The sequence below is a fragment of the Leptinotarsa decemlineata genome, unplaced genomic scaffold (assembly GCF_025532065.1).
Source record: "Leptinotarsa decemlineata unplaced genomic scaffold, Ldec_3_MD MMD2_tig00004307_RagTag_RagTag, whole genome shotgun sequence".
NCBI classification, from domain to species: domain Eukaryota; kingdom Metazoa; phylum Arthropoda; class Insecta; order Coleoptera; family Chrysomelidae; genus Leptinotarsa; species Leptinotarsa decemlineata.
The window spans coordinates 5,409,817-5,433,921 of NW_027412606.1; the positions used below are offsets into that span (position 1 = coordinate 5,409,817).

The window sequence follows — 24,105 nt, forward strand, 5'->3', positions numbered from 1 at the left end:
CATTAAAGCTGACATTTAATAAGGTGTGTAAAAAAACTCCAATTCCTAATTTTCTACATTAATTCATTTATTCTTTCTTTCCAAATATGTATCAACATTTCTCGATATCTCAACAAACATTTCAAAACGTTCGTCGAAACCTTTTATATTTTTGACACGAACATTGCACTGAAGCTGACATTCAAAAAGGTTGCAGAAAAAATCTTCTAATGAAAGACGTCAAGCTCTCGAGATACGTCGCCACCAATACGCGCCACTGCTTGCAAAGCCGTCCTTTTCAATTCAATTGTGCCTTAATAGAAGGATAAAGAATGCAAAATTGTTAGAGATGAAAATAATGAGAGTGGACGAGTGTGGCACGGTGTAGCTACCAACCGAGAGCAACGGTTCCACCTGTTGATTTCTATCTCGCAAAACCACTTGTGTAGTTCGAATCCCGCCATGACCGTGAATTATCAAACTTCGTTTTTAATTATTAATAAAGCACCTTGAATAGACCGATGAAAAATATTTATTCTTTCAGTGCGGAAATTAATGTGAGTTGTGTAGGATGAATAAAATCATTGGTGAGTATTTACGTTTTCAATTTTTTAATAATCGTTTCGAATTCAGTTCCGAGTTGATTCAAATGCCATCAAACGTGTCGCATATTTGTTAAAAATTTAGAATCGTAACAAATATCAAAGCTGATATTAACATTCATCCTTGTGTATTCATTCATATTCATATGTTTATATTGTATATAACTGAAAGACTTTCTCCACACCAGAACTGAAAAAAACTCTCTCTCGACGGGTGTTTCGCTAACCAAGTTAGCATCATCAATAGACGATGTAGAATACTTAATGGGGAAAAATAAATGAACACTCGTCACTTTACTGACTATACCGCTTTATTCGGTTATCTGTACAGAACTGAGCTCTCTCTGCTCTCCAGAGTTAAGTAACAACATTATTCATCATTTGGGATGACTTCACTAATCCATACAGTAAATCATAATGCTATGCATACACTACAGACGATATGTAGCACCTACATAGTGATATAGTTCAAGTAAACGATATAGTGCAACCTACCTTCCAACAGCTCCCCTTTAATAATATAGTTAGAAAGCTAACTATATAGTAAAATGTATATAGTAAATGTAGTAGTAAAATGGATGAACGGGATTTATTAAATATTTCTTATTTAATATTTTATATAGGAGAGTGGGAGAGTAGGGATTCAAATAACAGTGTGATAATTGAAAATACTTGTGTATACTAATTACTCATATATATGTATATATATATAAATATATAAAGCGATGGGTAGTCTTGACTGACTAGTTAAGGAGAAATACGGAATAATGTTGGGGATGCAGTCAAAATTGCTGGGCTGTTGTTTAAAGAATCCTCTTTGTTAAATGGTCGAGCTTTCGAGAAGGTTTATTCCCTTTATCAAGACATCTACAATAAATTGATAACACGTGAAGCAAAATTGTAAAACAATAGATTAAAAAGTACTTACTAACTTGAGGTTATAGTGAAAAGTCGAACGTTTCACTGAGAAACACAAACTTAGTACTTTTCATTATGTAGAAAAGTGTCACACATTAAATTTTTATGGTTTAAAGAAAAAATATATATAAAACTTATTCAGCAGTAACATTTAAACGATTTGAAATTTTAAATTTTATTTTAACGGCCATGCATGGCACTTACTAGTGGCGTGGTAGCAACTAGAAAGAAAGGAAACAGAAAATATTTGCGAATTGATAATTGACATTATGACATGTCATTATGACATTATGACAAACAAGATGGTACAGGAAACCATGCGCAAGCAACAGGTTACTGAACTACCATTCATACCATCCTACAAAGATGAAAATAAATTTACTCCTCACCATGAAAAACAGGGTGATCAATCTGACACATCCACTATTTAAAGATGATTGTATCAAAGAACTAAAAGGTATTCTCCTTGAAAATTCATATCCTTGCAAACTTTTGAATAAATTACTTTTCAGCTCTTTTTCCACAGTGACTACTGTTTCAAATAATTTAGTTAACCCCATAAATAATAATAATTTAAATTTATCAAACAGTGGAGATATACCTCCAACTTCATTATTTTTCAAAACATTACCATATTTTCAGTCTTCAACACCCAAGCTCTTGAACGTTGAAAATATTAAATTTGCTCAATACATTGTCACCACTACGAATAGTCTGTTTTCCAAAATTAAAACTCCTTTGAAAAGTCTAATGTAGTATATGAAATTCCTTGTCATACATGTGATAATACATATGTTGGTCAAACATCTAGAATTTTATCAGGACGTATAACGTCACATAAAAGTGATTGTAATATGAATAAAGCTACCTGTGCATTGGTTGAACATGTCATCAACACAAAACACAAAATGAATTACACCGAAATTAGAGTATTGTGTACTGAAAGTAATTTACAGAAACGGCTGTTTAAAGAAATGTTCTTTATCAAAAGGAATACAAACAACATGAACAAAAAGACTGAGATTAACAACCTCAGTAATATTTATAATTACATCTTGGAATTGGAACTGATTCCCCCAGGTTCCCAAAGTAACAGATAGTGTGTGAATTTGGAAGCAGTGCTGAGTCTTGTTATTCACTTCTTTTATGAGTACTTGGCAGCACTGTATCCATATTCAGATACTTTTTGAAACTGCTAGTGTCAACATTGCTCTTGGTGTGCCTTTTGGTGATCCTGTTTTGGTTTATACTGTCAATTTTCAAATTTTAAACTTCAAATGTCATAATGTCAATTATCAATTTGCAAATATTTCCTGTTTCCTTTCTTTCTAGTTGCTACCACGCCACTAGTAAGTGCCATGCATGGCACTTACTAGTGGCTTCAAAAACACTTCACTAACTTTCTTCTTCTGATAATTCCTCTTCCATATTCTTTGTTTCATTATCACATTCATCATTTATTTCAAAAATGAATATATTTCCACCGTTAATATGGAAGTATCCTATCTCCATATAGTCTTTTTCAACTAAAATTACTTTTTTTATCCTTTTCTGTCAGTCTTCTTCCATAATATTAGATACTTTTTCATTAATTAGCTCTATTACCTTTTCATCAAGTTTTGTTTGCAGGCATGTTAGGCATACACATTTTCGAACCATCCACTATTCTTCTGCTTTCCATAACTGCTTGAAGTTTGTTTATTATTTCAAATCTAAATCCTAGTTTCTTTATCCAATTCTGAATTTCTTCCTTATGATTTCAGTTGTAGGAATCTCATTGCTTTTAAACAGTCGTATATTGTTTTTATCAATGATTTTATCAGATGAACATCTAAAGGTTCTGGTAATCCTGAATCACATCGCGTCTTGCGTTCATAAGGTTTGTTTTTGACTATTTTACATACAGTTGAGAAAGGAGTTTCGGTCAAATCTGATGTTGCTTGTAATATTTTGTTTCCCTCGAAACCAAACTTGAGATGTAGATTATTGTATACATTGAAACATACTCTCTGTGTGTCAATATTCAACACTCAAATTTTGGTGTGATTTAATATTCATAATCGAAAAATAAATGTTTCGGATAGGACAGATTTTATCTTTCTGTATCTGAAGGAAACTTCTGTGCATGATCTACACATCTTTGTGACGACTTACTGCTAGGATAAAGCAAAAAAGAATAATATGAAAAAAAAATTAAGGTCGCTTCATTGTTTTCTGACAAAACAAATCCCTTTTACAAGATAAGTGTTTTGAATTGCGATATACGTCTGATGGTATCTACATATAATGGATAAGATATTACGAAAAAAAGATTATGCTACATTTATAGTATTAGTAGTGATCAAATTCTGACGAGGATACCATGTACAATTCCTGATTGAATAAAACATTGGAAAGTTGAAAAACTACAACAATCATATTCATGCAAATATGTGTTTTAAACAGGAATAACTGGTGTTATAGTGAAACGAAAATGATCATACAATAATGTGAGTATAAAATACATTGACACTGGTGAAACTTTTCCACAAAAATTGTGTCAGGTTTGACGAAAAATAGAACCATCTGAAATGAAATCATATGATAGGGAACAAGCCACTCACTCTGTGGAGAAAAACAGAATTGACGAGCTTGGAAACTTTTGGCGCCAAACACTGCCAACAAATATAAACTGAATGAAAGTGATTTCAATTTTATACCTTACAAATAATTCTTTGAAACTATCAGTTACCAGTTATGTGAATACTATGACTGAACGTAGATCGCAGACCAGATAGTAGTTTCAACTCAATTTCATATGATTTTTCAAACTATAATTGAATACTAATAATATGCTTCCAAATTTATGGTATTCACTATTGATGCATAATGACCTTTTCTAGGCAGTTCTTCAAGCAATTTCAACATTTCCAGGAGAAAGATTCTCAATATTATTATTCAACAACTCTTGTACTATAACAAAACTAATATGGAGTTTTTTGTTCTGCTTTAGTTTCTTGATCAATTCAAATCAGGAAACACAGAGAATATTGAGAACTATAGACCAATATATATTCTGTGTAACTTCGCGAAGGCCTATGAGATATATGTGTATCACCATCTAATGCCGCAAATCAACCCCTTGATCTCTGCAGATCTTCATAACTTTTCAGCAAATAAATCCACTGTATCGACTCTCCGCAGTATCAAGCAGTTTTTGATAGAAGACAGCTTGACAGAAAATGACAGGTTGACGTTATTACACAGATTTTGCAAAGGCCTTCGACAGAATTAGTTACTCCATCTTACTATAGAAAATAGCAAATGGGTTCAAATCTCCCACTAACTCAACTTCTACGCTCTTATTTGGATCAGAGAACCAACTTTGTTTTTATAATGGATTTGCATCTGCACCATACTTATCACTATCTGGTGTGCCACAAGGCTCCAATTTGGGACCCCCGCTTTTCCTCATCTCCAGAAATGATCTCACCTCCGAGCTTTCTTGTGGCAACTCACTTTTTGCAGACGACTTGAAGATCTTTTCATCTATCACAAGTTTAGAGAGCTGCTGTCAAATCAATAAATTGGCAATGAATGTTAGAAAGTGCAAAGTTTGCTCCTTTACACATAATACCAATATTATTGAGTATTTTTATACCTTCTAGGATGCAATTCTTCTTCGCGAAGAAGCTGTCAAAGAATTAGGGGTGACGTTCGACAGCAGGTTGACATTTGTTGGCCACACCAATAATATCGCGGCATCGGCTAGAAAACTGCTTGGCTTTGTTCTGCGCAACTGTGAATCATTCACCGTCTTAACCATACTTCATACAACTCTCGTTTGCTCCAAGTTAGAGTATGCTACTTTGATTTGGTATTCTCTCTATAATGTACATAAGGAAACCTTAGAATATGTGCAAAGGCGTTTTTTGAAGTTTCTTGCCTTTAGAACTGATGGCGTATATCCTGCTAGAGGAGCTCCACACTACTTCAAATATTCTGTCTGCCTTCCTTGTATCAACGTAGAGTTTCATCAAGTATTGTTATGTTACACAAAATTTTGTATGTTCCATTAATGCACCCTCGTTACTAGAACGAATTAACTTCAACGTCTACACGTAGACAGATCACTTTCTATACCCTTTTTACTAGATCTAACCTTGAAAAAGTGTCTCCTAAAAATTTGATGTTTGATAATTATTATAATACCCACTGCAGTCAATGCGATATTAATTTCGACCCGCTAAAGACCATATAATCCAAAATTAAACAAATAATAAGTGCAAGTGCACTTATTATACCCGATACCCTAAAGCACTTGCTATCAGTACGTCCAGCATATGCGGTCTCGGCCTATATCCATCGACATAATGCGGCCCTAAGAGTGCTATATTACCATCTACGATACTCTTACGGTATTGACGAGATACCGGTGTTGCTCTATGCTCTGGGGGATATTGAATCCGTTGTGGGGAACGAGAAGTGCCGAATTTATTGTAACTATTCGATCCCCACCCTCAAGCTTATACAAGCTAATGATGTAGTCCTTCTCGATCACTAGAGCTAAACGATATTTGTCGTGAAGTTTTCAGCTCCTGGCGAGACGAATATCGTCGGAAAAGAGGAGGGAAAACGGATAAAATATCAAGATTTTCTCTTCGAACTCCGCAGACTCTATCCAGATCACTCTGTCAAGGTGGTTGTACTGATTATTGGAGTTTTGGTGGAATGTTGTGCTCCCTACTCTCGAATCTTAAAATCATACTGGCTTGCCGCACTAAGGCAGAAATCTTAACCGCATAGATGCAGAAGGCTGTCAATCTTGGCTCACTGCGCTTGCTCAGGGCACATGATTCTCGGACCCAATGATCACTTACCCCACGGTGTGGGGAGTGGTTATTGGTTGATAATGCTGGCGCGTCCTCTGGAATGTATCGGGGCTTCGGGGGATAGGACCTAACCAGCGCACACTACGGTGGAAAAAATATAATATGTCTTCATTCATCACAATAAAGAGTACAAATAAAATAAAATTCAAAGAAATGATGACAGGCGGAGTTCGCCTATGAGAGCTGCTTTTAAACCCAACCTCGATTGATATGTATTTTTATTATTTTTTATAGTATTCGGATATATGAGAAATTGCCAAATTTTTTTTTGCATTTGTCATGTTCTATCACTGTCGTGTGAGAAAAATGTCTTTCAACCTTTTCTTAGAGTTTCTCATTGAACTTTCTTTAAAGTCTGTAGGGATGGTGTTATACAATTTTGCCGCATTGTAGTAGAAACTTCGAGTACACATTGCTGTGGAATGCCTGGGAATGAGCAGAATTTGCCTATTACGAGAAGTGCCACTTTGTGATAGTGCAATCAGTCTTTCACGTAAGTGAGGCGAATATCCCGAAACAAGAATTCTATGCGTGAAACTAAGCAAATGGATTGCTCTTAGATATTTGAGTGAAAGCCAGCCAGAATCTCGAAAGGACGGACTTATGTGATCATACTTTCGGATACCGTAGGAAAATCTGACACAACTATTTAAAATAAGTGTTTCACAGAGACTCAACTTCAGACTTTTTGATAAAAGGTGTCTACTTGGAAAAAGTTGTCTCAATACATTGAATAACGTTTTACACAGATGACTTATATGATTCGTGAATTTCAAGTCTGTATCTAACCACAAGCCCAGATTTTTACATTCATTCACAAAAGGAAGTATGTTACTGTTGATATGGATCGACACCTGTGATTTCTTTGGATTGATAGTAAGATTATGTGCACAAGATACATCATATAGAGTTTTAAGATTTCTGGTAATATTTTCATTAGCGAGTGTGATATCTTTAAAGCTGAATGAACTATACAATTGAATATCATCGGCGTAGTGATGTATTTTACCAAAGCTAACAAATTCATAAAATTCACTAATATAAATTGCAGAAAGGAGCGGTCCCAGAACTGAACCTTGTGGTACACCATTTTTTTTTATATTATTGTTGATTGGATACCATCAAGATGAGTTGATTGGGTCCCTCAATTCGATCATATAAGTGAATTTATTTCTTAATTTGTCAAATCTTTTGTCAATCTTTTGATATATATTTATTTTAAGTAGCCTTTATTTATACTGCATTGTAACATTATACAGGGTGTTCCTTAAACACATACTAATATTTGAGGAGGTAATTCTTAGACCCATTTCAAGAAAAAAACTTCCTATGGACGTATGTCCTAAACGGCTTAACTTTTGAGATACAGGGTGGCAAAGTTTTCAAAAATAATCAGTTTTTTAATAATAACTGAGATAATTTTGTAGACATCTTTGGCATATTTGGTACATATGTTCCATGCCTCAAGGCGCATTTTCTGATGTACACAAATTTGTATTTTTTCAAACAGTGGCATCCCTACGGGTTTCGCATTGAATATTTTTGGAGAAAAAGTACTACGCCAATGCTTTCTTTTCAAAATAAAATCATTTTTAAAATCCTCATTTATTTTTGAGAAAATTTGATCTCCTGGTATTTCTTTGTCCGACGCATGATTTTCACTCAAAAAAATAAAAATCGACAGAAAGCAAATTAAGAAATCAGATCAATTTTAAAATGAATGAGAATCTGAAAATTGCTTCATAACGCATTACCAATTCTCTAATAATATTTGAAAACATAATCTGAAAAAAAAAAATTTTTCACAAAAACGAGTTTTATTTTATTTTGTGACAGTAAGTCTAAACGAATAGCACAAATTTGTTAATTAGTAATAATACCAAAACTGATTATAAAAATTGTTGGAAGTGGCCACCTGCATTTAGTATGCATGCTTCCGCATGGAATTACGTACCCGTTCAAATATTCCCGGCGTATTTCGTATAGTTTCACACGAGGCAACTATTCGCTCTCTTGAATCTTCTAAAGTATTAACGGGGAAAGAGTTTTAAGGTGACTCCATAAAAAAATCTAAACTGTTGAGATCGGGGGATCTTGCTGGCCATTGCTGAGGTCCTCCGAGACCTATCCAACGATTAGGATAAACTGTATTTAAATGGTTTCGGACAATTACACTGAAATGAGCAGGGGCGCCATCGTGCATGTACCATATTCGATTCCTTAACGCAAGTGGCACATCTTCCAATAACCCAGGTGAGTCTTCTTCGAGAAAGTGTAAATAAGAACGACCATCAAGGTGTCCTGGTAGAAAAAATAGGCCTATTAGATGATCACCTATAATTCCTGCCCATACATTAACCGAAAATTGGTGTTGGAAATGGGTTTCGGTTATTGCATGGGGATTTTCTTCAGCCCACACATGATTGTTATGGAAATTTTGAATGGCATTCCGAGAAAAATTTGCTTCGTGTCTCAAACTGCGGATTTAGTGCAATACTTTGTAGATATCACTGACTGAAGTTCACACGCTGTGGAAAATCTCTGGGGAGTAATGCCTGCACTCTTGAAATATGGTATGGGTATAACAAAAAATCAACCAAAATACGCCAAACAATTTGATGACAAATATCCAGAGTTCTAGCGATCTTCCTCGTACTCGTCTCAGGATGTTCCTCAATTTCTTGCAGCACCGCTTCCTCAATTTCAGGAGTTCTTACTGCACGAGGTCTACCTTCCGGAGTCACTTTCTTGGAACTACTAGTTTCCCCAAGTCGACGATGAATATTTGAAAAGGTTCGGCTATCTGGTAAGGCACGATTAGGATATCTTTCCTGATAAATGCGCTTGGCTTTTGTTGCATTACCATCGGCAAGGCCATATACGTAATGCATTTGCGCCATTTCCGCATTCGTATAATTTACCATATTTACTGATATTCAGAAAAACAGCGGACTACCAAAATAACTTCAATAACACTTCAAAATCAATCAAAACGCGCTGTGACAGTTTTTAACACCAACACCTTACTTTAAATCAACATCAATATTAGCTACTGACGTTTGTACATACAGAGAATTCGTTTTTTATTGCTATGGTGGGTACGCTGTTTTTTCTGCTTTTAATCTTTAAAAAAAATCACATATCGACAAACTCCATATTTCCAAGAGGTGCAGTAAATAAATTCTGCTACACGTCATTTATTCCAGGATAACTGAATTTATGTTTTCAAAAATTATTAAGCGGTGCTGCGTTATGACGTAATTTTAATTGAGAACAGTGCATCTGACAACAAACAAATACCTTTTAGATCCTCAATTATTTTGCAACAAATCTGATCTCTTAGTTTGCTTTCAGTCGATGCACGATACCGCATCAGATTTTTAAGGAATTTATCCTTAGGTAAAGCGATTTTTAATTTTTTGAGCGAAAACCATGCGTCGGACAAAGAAAACCCAGCAAATCAAATGTGCTCAAAAATGTATGGAGATTTTAAAAATAATTTTCAATTCAAGATAAAGCAGTGGCGTAGTATTTCTTTCGCCAAAAATATACATTTCAAAACTCGTACGTACGCCACTGGCAGAGAAAATTAAGAAAACTGTACATCAGAAAATGCGCCTTGAAGCATGGAACATATGTACCAAATATGCCAAAGATGTCTACAAAATTATCTCAGTTATTATTAAAAATCTGATTATTTTTGAAAACTTTGCCACCCTGTATCTCAAAAGTTAAGGCGTTTAGGACATACGTCCATAGGAAGTTTTTTCTTAAAATGGGTCTAAGAATTACCTCCCTAAATATTAGCATGTGTTTAAGGAACACCCTGTATATTGTCCTGTAAATTGAATCATCTGTTGGGCAATACATTCTGTTTTTTTTCTTTTCTTCTTTCTCTAAACTATTTGCTCCATGGAAAAAATCAATTAGGCATTTCCCGAAATCCGTTGATAGTGAAAAACGGATTTTATGGAAATGTTTGATATTTTTTCGAAGAAAGATATGACCTTTTCCCCTTTCCAACCATTTTCAACAGTTACTAGGAATTCGTTATTAAGGTTGTTCAACTACTTGAGACAAAAGAAATCATATAATTTTATGGATGTTTTATTTTTTAAACGGTTTTATTTAGCTTGCTCCGTTTCTTTGAGTCAAATTTAATAATCGAAGTTTGACCCCCTTTCACTTGACAGATTGATCTGAAATTTGGCACACTCATTTGGTTTTGATGAGAATACAATTCGATAAATTCTGTATTATTGTAAATCCAAGATGGCCGCAGCTACAAAATGGCGGATTGCATATTGCTTCACAACCAACTCAATATGGGTATCAAATGATCACATATTACCCTGTAATACTGAGGCACTAAATGAACTAAACAGAATGAGAAGAATTGAGTAACAAAATTAGAAACTGAAAACTTAAAAATAAAATAAGTAAGAAAATGTGTTTATGCTACACGGTTTTATTAAAAAAAAGGTAATAGTGATGTAGATAATGTACTGAAAGCAAAAAAATAATTTGGATGGTCCTAGGTAGCAGTCATCACACCACTTTCCGCAGCAATCTACGGTATTGATCAGATAAAAAAATAATAAAATCGTTGGGCATAGTATTTATATATTTAGTCAGGTTACGCTACGCCCAAAGATTTTATTATTTTTTAATTTGATCAGTGCCGTAGATTGCTGAGGAGAGTGATGTAATGGCAGCTACCTAGGACCTTCCGAATTATTTTTTAATCTACATCACTATTTTTTTCCAATAAAACAGCTTAGGTACTATGAAAATGATTTTTTACTAACTTTTATATTCGAGTGTCCATCTGGAATTATCGAGAAAAACTTTATAAACAGTACATTAACACAATTCTTGATCCATGTATAAAAGGCAAATCAAGAACTAGAACAATATAATCAATCTTAATTAATTTGGAACTGTGTCTTAATTGTAACGACATTTATTAATTTCATTCGACAAATTTATCACCATTACTGACAACTTATCAGATACGAACAAGATCTTTGAAAAGGTGCATATTCATATATTTCTACCATCTGGTACTATGGTTGTTAATTAGATAAATTTATTATCGCGTTTTGCATTTGTTTCTCTTTCACATACAAGTAAATTAATCAGATGATCCCAATAGATTATCAGAGAACGATGTTTCATGCAGTCGATAACGTGTCGAACATAATCCATAATTCTTGACATTTTGGATATTTTGAAAAAGAAAAATGTCATTCATATTCGAAAGACATCAACCTATATTTTTGAATATGTTTCAAGTGTAACCTTTTGAGTTTTTATGGATTTCAGAAAAGAACAGAGATAAAGGAGTATCATTTAGGTTGATGGTGATTCAAACACCAGAGGAGGCTCATTTACAAAAAGCTTCGAAAACGTATAAAAGAAACATAATGTATAGTGAGTGATATATTCTAAATCATTACAGAATAAGAACGAACAACTTATGAGTATTCACGAATAACATTTCTTGAATTCATTCCAAAAGTTGTCGAACGATGAAATAAAACAAATATTTTCTCAACTGACAAAAAACTTGTGTGAGACACCGAGTACATTGGAACTACTGAAAGATTTGTAAACAGAAGATTATACTAACATGAGACAAACTGGGGTCTAGAGCATACGGAGAAGTCAGTAGTAGCTGACCAATCAATGAACTTTGTGAGGACATACTATTCCAAGATAAACAAAAAATCCAACAAAATGTGTGAATAGGGGGATACTATTTATATTTTGGTAATATCAAATAATAACAAACATTTCTTAATGAAAATGGCTTTATTTGTATTCGTTCAAACCATTTGTCAACGCAGTTTTTTCATTCCTCTTGAGACACCTCCAAAACATGTTTTTTGAATGCTTCAACTGCTTCTTCGGCGCTCATAAATCTTTGACCACGCAGTTTACCTTTGCTATTCGGGAACCAGAAAAAGTCATCGGGTGTCACATCAGGACTGTACGGAGGATGAGTCATCAAGTTGATGGTTTGACTGCTAAAAAACTCACCTGTTTGAAGAGTTGTGTGTGAGCTCACATTCTCCGAAGACTTCCGGCAAACAAATGGTTGTGTACCACTCAGAAGCAGAACAGTGGCCAGCCACATGGCTCATTTGGCCGAAGAAACAGACGACCATTTGCTTTGCTGTGCTTCTTCCACGAACAAGTTTTGTTGGGTTTAGCTCGTCTTGGAATACCCACACGGTCGATTGCTGTTGTATTTCTGGCTCATTCGCATATATCCATGATTTGACACCTGTCACGATTTCATACACGTCTTTTGAAGCACCACTGTCGTTTTTTTGATCATTTTTTACACCACTTGACGTGAGAGTTTCTTGAGGAACTGATAAATTATAAGGTATTCAACATTTTTTTCACAACTGAGTGTTCATGCAAAACTGAAGTTGAAATAATGTGCAAGAATGCCTCTATCTCACAATATGTCACATGACGATCTTGCATTATCAGTTCACGTACTGTCTCGATGTTTTTTGGTACGACAACCGATTTTGGACGACCCTCACGGAATTTGTCGGCGACGGAACTACGACCACGATTGAATTCACTACACCAGCGTTATACTGTGATTTCTGATGGTGCTTTATCGCCATACAAACAACTGAGTTCATCGACACATTCTTGTTGAGATAATCTAACGAAAACCTTCTTTTGAAATTTCCATTTTTTTCGTCGAATTGATTTTCTCAACTCACTGTAAACAAAACAAATAGCACTTGTACATCAAAAAGTTGTGAGTACGATTATGCTAAAAAATGTCATACTTTATTATGGTGGTGCCGCCTTTTACCTATTGACATTAATGTTGCCAGTTCCGCCGTGAGATTACAGATTCAAACTATTGTTGTTTACTTTCATTAAATTGATAGACAGTACCTTTCCAATTGTTACTGAAGTACTTTCAATGTAGATGTAGTGCGATGTACTACCGTGCTCCAATCTTTAAAGAATCCCTTTCTATATTTCGGCATCCAATTGTCGAAATCTTATACATTTTACATTTTTTTTAAGAACCGATCCCTATGAAAATATATTTTCATACTTGCAACACACCTAGTAGTCAAAGTCATAATTAAAGATTAACTACCGTATCCCTGAAGAAATGTTGATATTTCATTTCATATTATATTTTAAAAATCTTGGCGGAATTCTTTATAGGAGGAAATGTTTCCCATAATATTAATATCTGATTTTTCCAATGATTCAGTAGATTGGAAAATTCATTTAAATGATTTAATATTTTGAAACAGCTCTATTTGATTGGCCATTGGTTCATCACACCTTCCAGGACGTATGGTCATGCACCGGAATTCGTATTATTCCGTTTCAATATGATAATCCTACGAATTCCATTTTTGAGGTTTCTTTGTGAAGGTTTAAAGAAGACACGCCTGGAAAATTTGTTTATAGAAACATCTCTTTGAGGATTATTTCCGAGGGTCTTCACTTAGTGAAAACAGTGCCTAGTTTTGCTTGCATGGGTATAGCATTTGATGTTAAATTGGCCTTTCATTCTCTTTGGAGGATAATAGAACTTCACGACCTGTTGTCGTTTCATAATCTTCTTCAATTGGTTATCACCATACTATAAGTTGGTAATTTACTGGAACCCTTCCGAAACTTGAAGGGTTTTATGGGGCAGTACGGAAGCTGCTTTTTTACATTTGGGAACATCCATTAGCCGAATCTAAATGAGAGCTGTTCACTCAGAAGTGGAAAAATTATAAAAGAAGGACTCAGTTTTATTTCTACCCTGAATTCAGCGGAGTCAGTGACTTCAACCTTGAGTTTGGCACTTCAGGAGATGTCAAGCCACGAAAGTAGACAGTGAATGATCAGTCGTTTTTTTAAATATTTCTCATTTCGCCACTTGCCATCATACCATTATATATATAGACAATACATTGTAAAAAACGGTAGAAATTAGTTTCATACTGATGATTTATTTTATTTTTGACATACGTGACACGTGCCTTTCGCTCTGGATCCAAAGCTAGCGGCTATTTAATTTTGATGTTATTTAAGGTTCCTCCTGGATATCTTGGAACCTATATTGATTTCTGTCACATTTGATCGTGACTTAATTACAGTTCAATTCTAAATGCAAATTTTATGTCCATAGATATTATTTATTTACATGAATTTGCATACTGACAAATAGTATGATAATTTCTTAAAGTATTTATAATAAATCAGATCATTATGTAATTTTTTTTATTTGTGATAAACAGTTTTTTTTTCTGACAGATGGGCTTAAGTTCATTTGGTAATTTAGGAACAGGGTTCAGACAAGCATTCGGAAGGGGTAAAATTACCTGGCGCCCACAATTGAAATTTAACTTGCATATTTCCCCCACTCCCGTCTTCACTCAGTTAGCCGGAGCCGAATTCTTGGGCTGTCACAGTGACAACCCAACACCGTAGCGTGTTCGGGCGCTACAATCTCTCCTTATTTCGGCAGGTGTAGGCCAAGACTTGCCAAACTCATACGATAACTCCGGACACTCACATAAGACATGCCTGACAGTTTCGAATTCCTGTTTACACATTCTGCATAGAGGTGTGTCCACTAACCCCATAACCTGTAGGTGTTTCTTCAGTTACTTGCCAGTCAGAAATCCTACTGTAAAGCGTAGGTTTTTCCTGGTCATTGCCAGATATTTCTTTGGCGCCAGCTTCCCAAGGTCACCCAAGGTAATCCTGGCAAGAATGCATCCTTTGATTCCATGCCATCTCTTTAGGGATTAAGCATGGGTGTGACGTTCGGCTAGTTCCGCAATTGTAGGTGTCACTGGGTCGTAAAATTCTTAGTCCAGCCGCTTCCTTGGCTAAAGAGTCGGCAATGCGATCACCTTCACTTCTGTCGTGCCCTTCAACCCATCTCAGGATAATGTTACCGAGGCATTGGCTAAATCTTGGTGGCACTCTAGTACTAGCCCTGAGGCAACACGTTGTCTGTTCAAGGATAATAGCGCTTGTCTGCTATCAGTGCAGATGTTATATTGTGGCCAGAAATTCCTTTCCTGGTTATTTCTTTTGTGGTGATTGAGGTACCACCCAGTTCTGTTTGAACCATGCTGGTATTTTTTCCCATTCCCCACTTAATCCTTAGGCTCAGTGATCTGGAGTAAACTCCACATCCTGAGCCTTCACTATTTGTGTTATTTGACATAGAATGAAATCATTAAGGGATCCATTCAATTTCTCATAAGTGAAACCACAGCAATTAACCAACAGGCAGTAATTAGGAGCTAACCTACTCAGTGCCTTTAGGATTTTCCTGTAATGCTTATGTTTAGTCCTTAACAAGAAAAATCGATGAAACAATCTTGAGAAAGGGTGAATACCATCTAATCACAAAGGACTCACCTAAAATGCAAATTCCTGAATCTATCAGTGAAATAACATTTATTGAAAGTCTCATCATGTCTTCTGGAAGACAGTTGAAAACTTCCTCTCCGCAAGAAAAATAGTTAAGAATTATGTACTTGATCAACAAGAGGATAAATATTGTCTTTACTTATTGTGGTGAAACGTTGTTGAAACTTCAAAATAGTTAGACCGATGCGCCATTAGTACCTATTAAGTAAGTTCAAACACTATGAACGAGTGTAACATATGATCATCCACAAAGAGCCTGTTTTTGATTATTGATTGAATTAAAATTTTACATTTCAAAAAAAGTAATTAGATTTTACCAATAATTTTTGACCGGGTAAATTAATATCTGATCAGTATTTTATTTACTATGAGTTCATAATATAAGCCTTAATGTATAAAAACAAAAAAATGGGTTGTTAAAAAAGACAACATTGGTATTCTTAACGGTATGTGATAACAAGGAACTGAATTTGTAATACGTACTAAGACGGTATATCCTGCAACAAGTACTCCCGGATGAAGAGTACACAGAAGCGAAAGTAAAGTCGGAACCTTTGATGTTGAGGGGGCAAATTTTGGTAACCTTGAAACCATATGTTGAGTGAAACAACATCATCATCATCCTTATTTACTTGTGAACTGGTTTTTTTCCATAGAGGAATGATTTGTTACTATTGAAAACATTTTTTATCATTTCAGATTCCTTCAACAATGTTTTCCCACAGAAGTATAGAAGAAACTTCTCTGAACCAAAGGAAGCAAACTTACTAGATTACGTATAGAATGCAGTCCCCACCACAGAAACTATTTTACAGACCTGGAGCTATAGAAGAGGAACTGGATAATACCTACGAAGAACCTCAATTCAGAGTCAGCAACGATTCTCCTCAGGTTTATAAAAATGGACAGGGTTTGTTTTTGGCTCCAAATGCCCCAGCTCTCAGTAGAATTCATACGTCGTCAAGCCTCAGTAGGTTATCTGCAGCACCAAGCCTTGCCAGAATATCCACGGCCAATAGTTCTCTTTACCAGGTGTCTGGAACCCTGAGGCATGATAGTTCAAGGTAAGATTTTTTCATCTTGACTGATTTCGAATTGAAAAGAGGACTACTCGACTGAAATTTGAATATTTTGAAATTCCAAGATATATCCGAAACATATCTGAAACATCTCATTTGTGTTTTACAACTTTCGACTCTCACCGGAAGTCACGACCTATATAATTATTCGAGCGATAAAGGTGGAACAAGAGAGAAGCTCTTACACTTTCTTACACTTCTGGAGGTTGTACGACATGAAAAAACACTCTCAGCAAGGATTTTGATAAATCGGCCTCTCCAGCAAACTGAGCTTGTGATGGAATGAAAGATATACAAAGTTTTCAAAGGGATGAGATCTCCAACCTACTTGCGATACTATAAAATTGTAGAAATGATTGTCAAGGATGAGTCAATGGTGAGAAAAATTGCTTTACTCTGTACCAAGCAAAAACATTTCTAAGTCTGTTAGAATACAGAGAATGGAAAGACGCATTGTTGTGATACTTGAAAATTGTTATAATGTATCTTGAGTAGCATATTGAATAATTCCAAAACAAGCACTGCCTCTGAACACCAGAACTACAACACAGTTCTTGACGCGCGTTTCATCAACCAAGTTAGTGTTTCCAGAAACAGAAAGTACACTTCAACTTCCACTTCAAGTCCTGAAAATGCTCACCTGGTTGAAGAAATGCGAACGCAAAATGCAAACTATACGTCACTATAACTGAAATTAACAATGACAAGTTGGAAATTTTCCACATTCTTATCAACAGAAAGTATTCCAGTGTCAGGAATTAATTTTCATAGAGAACTGGATTTTATCAAACAAATCGTTGTCAACAACGATCACAAGGTAAATATTATCGACATCATTCGTTCCAAAAAAATTGTGAAAACAAGGCTTCACTAGATCTGTCCCACTTTAAGAAACAATAATAAGCGTCATAGGACATTGATATTGGTGAACCCACGAATTAACATGACTAGTTTTTTGAAAAGGACAGACTCAATATGTCACATAGTCTGTGTAAATGTTAACTATTTATTGTTTTAATGAACTTGGATGAATAAATTATTATTGTGCTGGCTCACTATTTGGAAAAAAACTTCTGAATCTAAAATAAATCTAAAATATCCATGAATAATACATCCTCTAAGCAGATCTCTAAGATAAAAATCGTCATTTCACCTTTTCAGTGATTTGTTAATATGTATCAGTACCAATAATGTGCCTTGGAACCTTTGTAAGAGAATGTGTAGATTTTTCTTCAAACGTTGAACTGAGGCCTTATTTTCCAAAGAAAATATTGAGACCTTAAATATGAAATTTGTGCCAGTGGGATCTTGAATTGTTTCCATAAGATATGCGTTTTATCTTTATACCCAGTACTTATTGATAACATTACATAAAAACGATTTACCTAGACTGAATCATCTGATCATTTTCATTTCATTTGAAAAAACTGTGAATAGTGTTTTCTGAACAATTTAGGAACAACTTGTGAGTGAGTAGAATATTTTTTCAATTGTAGGTACATTTGAATAGACTTCTAGTTTTTCGACTATGAGATTGTGTCCCTCGAAATATATTTCATTTGGATTTGGAGAAGATACATCGCTGGTAATACAACACTACGATTTTCATACTCAGGGTGTTTGTTGAACGTGCGGCAAAAATTAAAGGGACTATTTCTTAGACTATTCTAAGGATATTTTGTTCTTTGATGATTTTTGATAGGACCCTTTGTTTCGAAGATACGGAGCAAAAAAGAATTTTGGTCATAACAATTTATTATCAAAAATTACATGTAATGTTTCTTAATCTACAAGAACTGTTGAAAATGACGTCCCCCCGCTCGGAGGAACGTTATTTTCAACACGTCACGGGACATACTATTCAAATTGAATGTCTGCAGCCGTTTGTAGTGATCGGAATGTTGTTGATAAGTACCAACTGAAATTGTTAGATTTTTTATCACATGGTAGGTCCAGTGTAGTACGCTAAACTTTTATTTCGGTTACGTTAATGATTTTGAAAAAATCAAGATTGTTATTGTCGAAATTTTTTTGCCACATATCTTCTAAACAAAACGCCCTATCAAAAATCATCAAAGGAAAAAATATCCTTAGAATAGTCCAAGGAATAGTCTCTCGATTTTTTGTGGCATATTTAATGAACACTCAATAGATTCATTTCATTTTTTAACGATACTTTCTGATCCATACTTATTCACTACGTGATAATTCCAATTGTTTTTCATTCAAAGGACAATGAAGTTCTAAGTAACAGATTTTCTCAGTTCAGGTCATCAAATTCGTCTCTTTCTTCAGTTTCGAATTTCACTTTATTGGTTGCATACTTATAGTTCTAATAACATGACCACAAAACACTGAATCAAATTATGCCATGTAGTTATTTTCAGTGAAACTAAAAATCATTCCGAATTTCAGTATTCGATAAATGCTCAGCAACTGGATAGACACAATGATATATTTGATTTGGGTGTAACGTTTCAAACAAATTCAACATCTGAAAAGCACAAACAATTTTTGGTTTCGTTGAAACATCAAGTTGTGACTTCCAAAATATCCAAACAATAGAAACTCCATACTATAGCCTACTTGTGATGCACTGTTTGGAACCTTTGAAGTAGTAATGAATACTTCTGAACTTTTTTCCCAAACCGTTATTTTAACATCTTGACATGTGTTTCGATCACCAAGTGATTATCCTCAAGGGGAAGATCAAACTATACATACAAAGTTACCCTTGTTTATACCATAGATACCTCTTCCAGGTACCTGCGTCTCAACTGTCTTAAATTAATTTTACAATATTGCCTTATCTGCTAGTCTTAAATTAATTTTACAATGTGTCCTTTTGTGATAGTCAGGTAAATCTAATCATTAAAATATTATTTTAACAAGCTATATAGTATACTATTAGGTATTAGTCCACCATCGTTATTCATAATATTATTATTTTTACTCATTTCCACATTCTCATAGGCATCTAGATGCCTGTTGTTGTTAACTTGTCTAACTAATCTTGATAAACTGAAGTCTATGGAATGGTTTTGTTGCAAAATATGATGGGCGACTGCTGATTTTTCTGGTCTTCCATATTTTAAGTGTGCTAAGTGTTCCTTATATCTTATTTTACTAAATATGTTTGTCTATCCATAATATTTTTCATCGCAGTCCTCACATTTAATTTCGTAAATTCCAGACTTTTCCGAATTCTCGAATTTGTCTCTTGGACTTCCTAAAAGGCTCTGACTTGTTTTAAAAACCACCTTCATACCTAGTTTATTGAAAATATTTCCAAAGTTCTTTGTGTCTTGGTGGTATGGAACTGAGATATATTTATCTTGGTTTTCGTCTTTTTTAAAAGTCGAGATTTCGTTCATTCTTAACCTAAACTTTTTCTTCCTTATTATGTCATCTATAATATAATAATATAATAGTGGCTGATATTTCCTGTTTTGTGCGTTTTTCTCCCATGTGTGAGAGGAAGAGTCAAAAGACGATGCGCTAGAAAGTTCAGCCCAGCACGTTTATGATGTCCACAGTGATGTGAACTGTCAAGAATATACCTGTACGTGCTTGTTTCCTTTCTAAATACATCGTATTCTAGCCCTCCATACTGGCTCCTCGTTAGCAAAACGTCAAGAAATGGAAATCTGTTATTCAAAAAGGAAACAAAGTCCTCAATATTTGATTTTTTGTTATCGAATATTGCGAAAACATCATCCACATACCTTAGCCATATCCTTGAAAAATACACGTTTGCCAAGAAGGTGAGATTTTGGTTTCTTTTGATGTTAGTTCCTTATTTCCTAGCGTCCCAATTCCACAGACCTTGCAATACCTCAGGGATTTAATAGAGAAAAATAATTTCAATAATAACGAAATTGATGAATTAGTTTCTCTTACTAATTTGTATATGAAACAAAACCGGTTCCAGATAGAAAGTTGCTTTTATGAACAATAGGATGGAACTCCTTGTCCCCCTACATGGCAAACCTGTTCATGGGCAGATTCGAAATGGAAACCAAAGAAAAGTCAAAGTATTTTCCCAGGATATGGCTAAAGTATATGGATGATGTTTTCGCAATCCCGTTATAACGGGGTTTGGCAAAAATCAACCCTTGAAGAGTTTGAAATTGAGCTAGAGACCCTCTAGTTGCACTCATTCAGATACTTGAGGGCACCTATACCTGGGTTTTTATAAAGCTACCTCTGAGGGTGAAGCTCAAAACGGCTCCAAAGCTTGGCTCTCTCGAGATCCTCCGACTCGGGGTCAGATCCGAATAAATGCGGCTCGGCTTGTGAGAAATTTTGCAACTCGGCTCGATTTCTAGTCGAGCCAAGCTCTGACTCGGGCTCGATAACATCTTTAATCTAAACAACTACAGTTGGTTAACTCTTTCAGGTGTAGGAAATTCAAAATTAAACATCCCCTAGATGTGCAGATTAATTTTTTCGCCTATTTTTTGAGAAATTTATCAACAAACCAAATGGAAATCATTCAAGAAAGGAAAACAAAAAATTTAAATTAACTAATTTTTTCAGAAAAATAGAGGTTCAAAATTCAACCCACCATTCCATTAGTTGAAATTTCCCTCATTTGAAATTGCTGTGATATGTCTGGAAACATGTTTTGTTTTTCCCAAGACAAAGTGGAACTTCACAAAACTGAACACAACCAGTTTGTTCAAACTCTCAAACTAATCTCTCCTGAACTCAAACTCTCCTGAACTGCAAAGAGCGCATCTTCTTCTACTCGTTCGTTCAGGCTGATGTGTACTCTGTGTAAGCCTCAGCCAGACTTTGACAAGGTTCCATTATCTTCATTGGTATCGTCAATTCAGTTGATGTTCTTGAAGATGATACCAATTTATCAGCGACTAAATGATTTATGATACTTCTGCGGAAGTCTTTCATTGATAACTTCGGAAGCCCAAGTAATTTGTATAAGATGAACGAATTTACAACAGCAGCATCCAAGAAAAAGAACATTATTCTGTGCCACCACTTTTTACTTTTACGATCAATGCCATAAACGGCCCGCATATGATCAAATTTATCAACTGCATTCATGTATTTATTATAATCTACAAGAACAACAGGACACGGTATATTTATGATGCTTCCATCACCTCCTTTCCGTCTCACTTCAGTTACGTGATGACGACTGTGAAAATTTGAGAGGAGATGAGTGTTACTGCAAAATCATTCATAATCAACTCTTTTCATGGTCCTATGTGGTGCAAAAATTGGTAATGTTTTCTATTAGTATTGAAAGTAGCACACGCATATATATGATTATCTAGTAGGTCTTTCATCAGACTAACACTCGAAAAAAACTTGTCAAAGTATAGTCTGTGCGATTTACCTTCAATCATTGAAGATAATCTTTTCACAACCCTAGAACCCAAAGCCTTTTCCACTTATTCAGCTACTTTGCCTGTGTAGATTTCAAAGTCCATACAATATCCTGTTTCATCACAAATCATCCAGACTTTATATCCCCTTTTGATAGTTTTTTTTTGGAAGATATTGCTTCAGAGAAGATCGACCTTTAAATTTAATCAATGACTCATCTATTGCTATATGTTCATGTGGGTAAATGCATCTCTTGATGATTTTTATGAAAGGGCGTATTTTATACAGTTTATCAAATTGTTTGGTATTTCTTTCAGGCATTCTAGTGTTGTCATTCAGATCGGTGAACAGTCATCAATTTACTTAAATAAGGGTCGTGAAAGACGTGATTTTGATTCCAGTGATCTCTGTACGATGATAATTTTTTCATGCCCATCAACAAATTTATTCCCAAAAATGTTTTCATTTCAGGTATGTCTGTCAGTTTATATGGTTTCCTAGTTTTCTGATAATTCTGCTCAGCATATAGATTAGTCTAGAAAACTATAATTATTCAATACTTCATCCGAGATAAACTGACAGAAAAGAGTGTAAGGTGATGGATTACTCAAATCCTTGATATCTTGAGCAACACCGAAAGGTTCTTTGAAATCTTCTGGTGGAGTGATCTTATCCATTTTGCACCATTGTATCTTCCCCATTGCCTTCAACTGTGATAGGGGTAGCAAATCTTCTGGGTCCTATGTATCCATGGGTAACGGTGTCTCATCTTCTTTATCAGACCGCATTATGTTATCACCATCAAAATTGAATTCAGCTTCTGCATTGTTAATTTCACAGTCATTATCCTCATCACTCTCATTTTCAGACCCAATAGCAGAAGGTATATCTGCATATTCCTCCGTAGCATCGACTTCCAGGTTTATTTCATTGTACAGTTCCTCTTCTGTCATCCCAATCAGCGTAAGTGGCAAGGGTTCCTTGAAAAATCTCTTGGCTATTTCTGTGAGAAAATATGTTTTGTTGTATGGTGGGACAAATTTTGCACAGGGTTTATTTTCACAGATTATGAATGAAAAATAAATTGAAATAATGAATTATATTTCATACAACAGAAAGAGTTATTATAATAAATGGATACGCTTTTCAACCGAAACTCAAATGGAGAAACACAACGTACTTCACGAGTTTCGATTGTTTGCTATTCACAACTTACGCTCCGTTCACTGTGATTCAGCCTGGAACAGATGATGACGAAGACCAATAGGAGTGAGTTATTTGATGTGAGAAAGAAAATGAACCGACGTACCACGTCGGTTACAAATCGGGATATATTTTGTCCCAGCATACCTCTTACACCAAAAAATTAAGGTTCAAATTTTACACCAGGGTACTTGAAACAGTTAAGAAGTCAACTCACCAAGTAGTTGTTTACAGCTGATTCTCGGCCTCCCCCCACCACTATGACGTATTAATTGCTTTTTTTATTGGTTGTTGTTTGGTGAAGTTTTTTTGTTGTGCAGTGAAGTCAAGGCGTTGTGACCTTGAAGTGTCTGGTGCATGGATCGTTCAGATTTTTTTTTCATATGAGATTTTGTGTGTTTATGTGTGTGTGTGTAGGAGAATGCACGGTACAGGGTTTCATCATGTGCTTGTTTGTCTATGTACAAACATACGTCTGCATACTTCGAAGATCCTCCAAGTAATAAATGCTCCATCGGTGTTAGGGCACCAAGTTAGTAGTGGAGTGACGTCACAGCAATAACCGTTCAACGGCTAGAGAGCGACATGTTCACTCCACGACGTGTGGCAGAGTAATGCGTATTCATCGGTCTGCCCTCACCTCTCCTGAAGCGATGAAGGTTCGCT

The 24,105-nt window shown here is 35.1% G+C and overlaps 1 protein-coding gene across 3 annotated transcripts in view; it reads left to right on the top strand.

Annotated features, from left to right (window-relative positions):
- The first annotated feature begins 360 nt into the window (after positions 1-360).
- Positions 361-24,105, top strand: part of LOC111503661 (G protein-activated inward rectifier potassium channel 3) — a 67,296-nt gene continuing 43,551 nt past the window's right edge. The window contains exons 1-2 of one of the 3 annotated variants that reach the window (XM_074178830.1): positions 361-566; positions 16,505-16,869. In XM_074178830.1, coding sequence (XP_074034931.1) covers positions 16,589-16,869 — 281 coding nt within the window. In that variant the 5' untranslated portion in view covers positions 361-566; positions 16,505-16,588. Of the gene's footprint in view, positions 567-3,834; positions 3,989-16,504; positions 16,870-18,267; positions 18,354-24,105 lie in introns of those variants that run through there. The other 2 variants (XM_074178829.1, XM_074178834.1) reach the window with 2 other exon arrangements.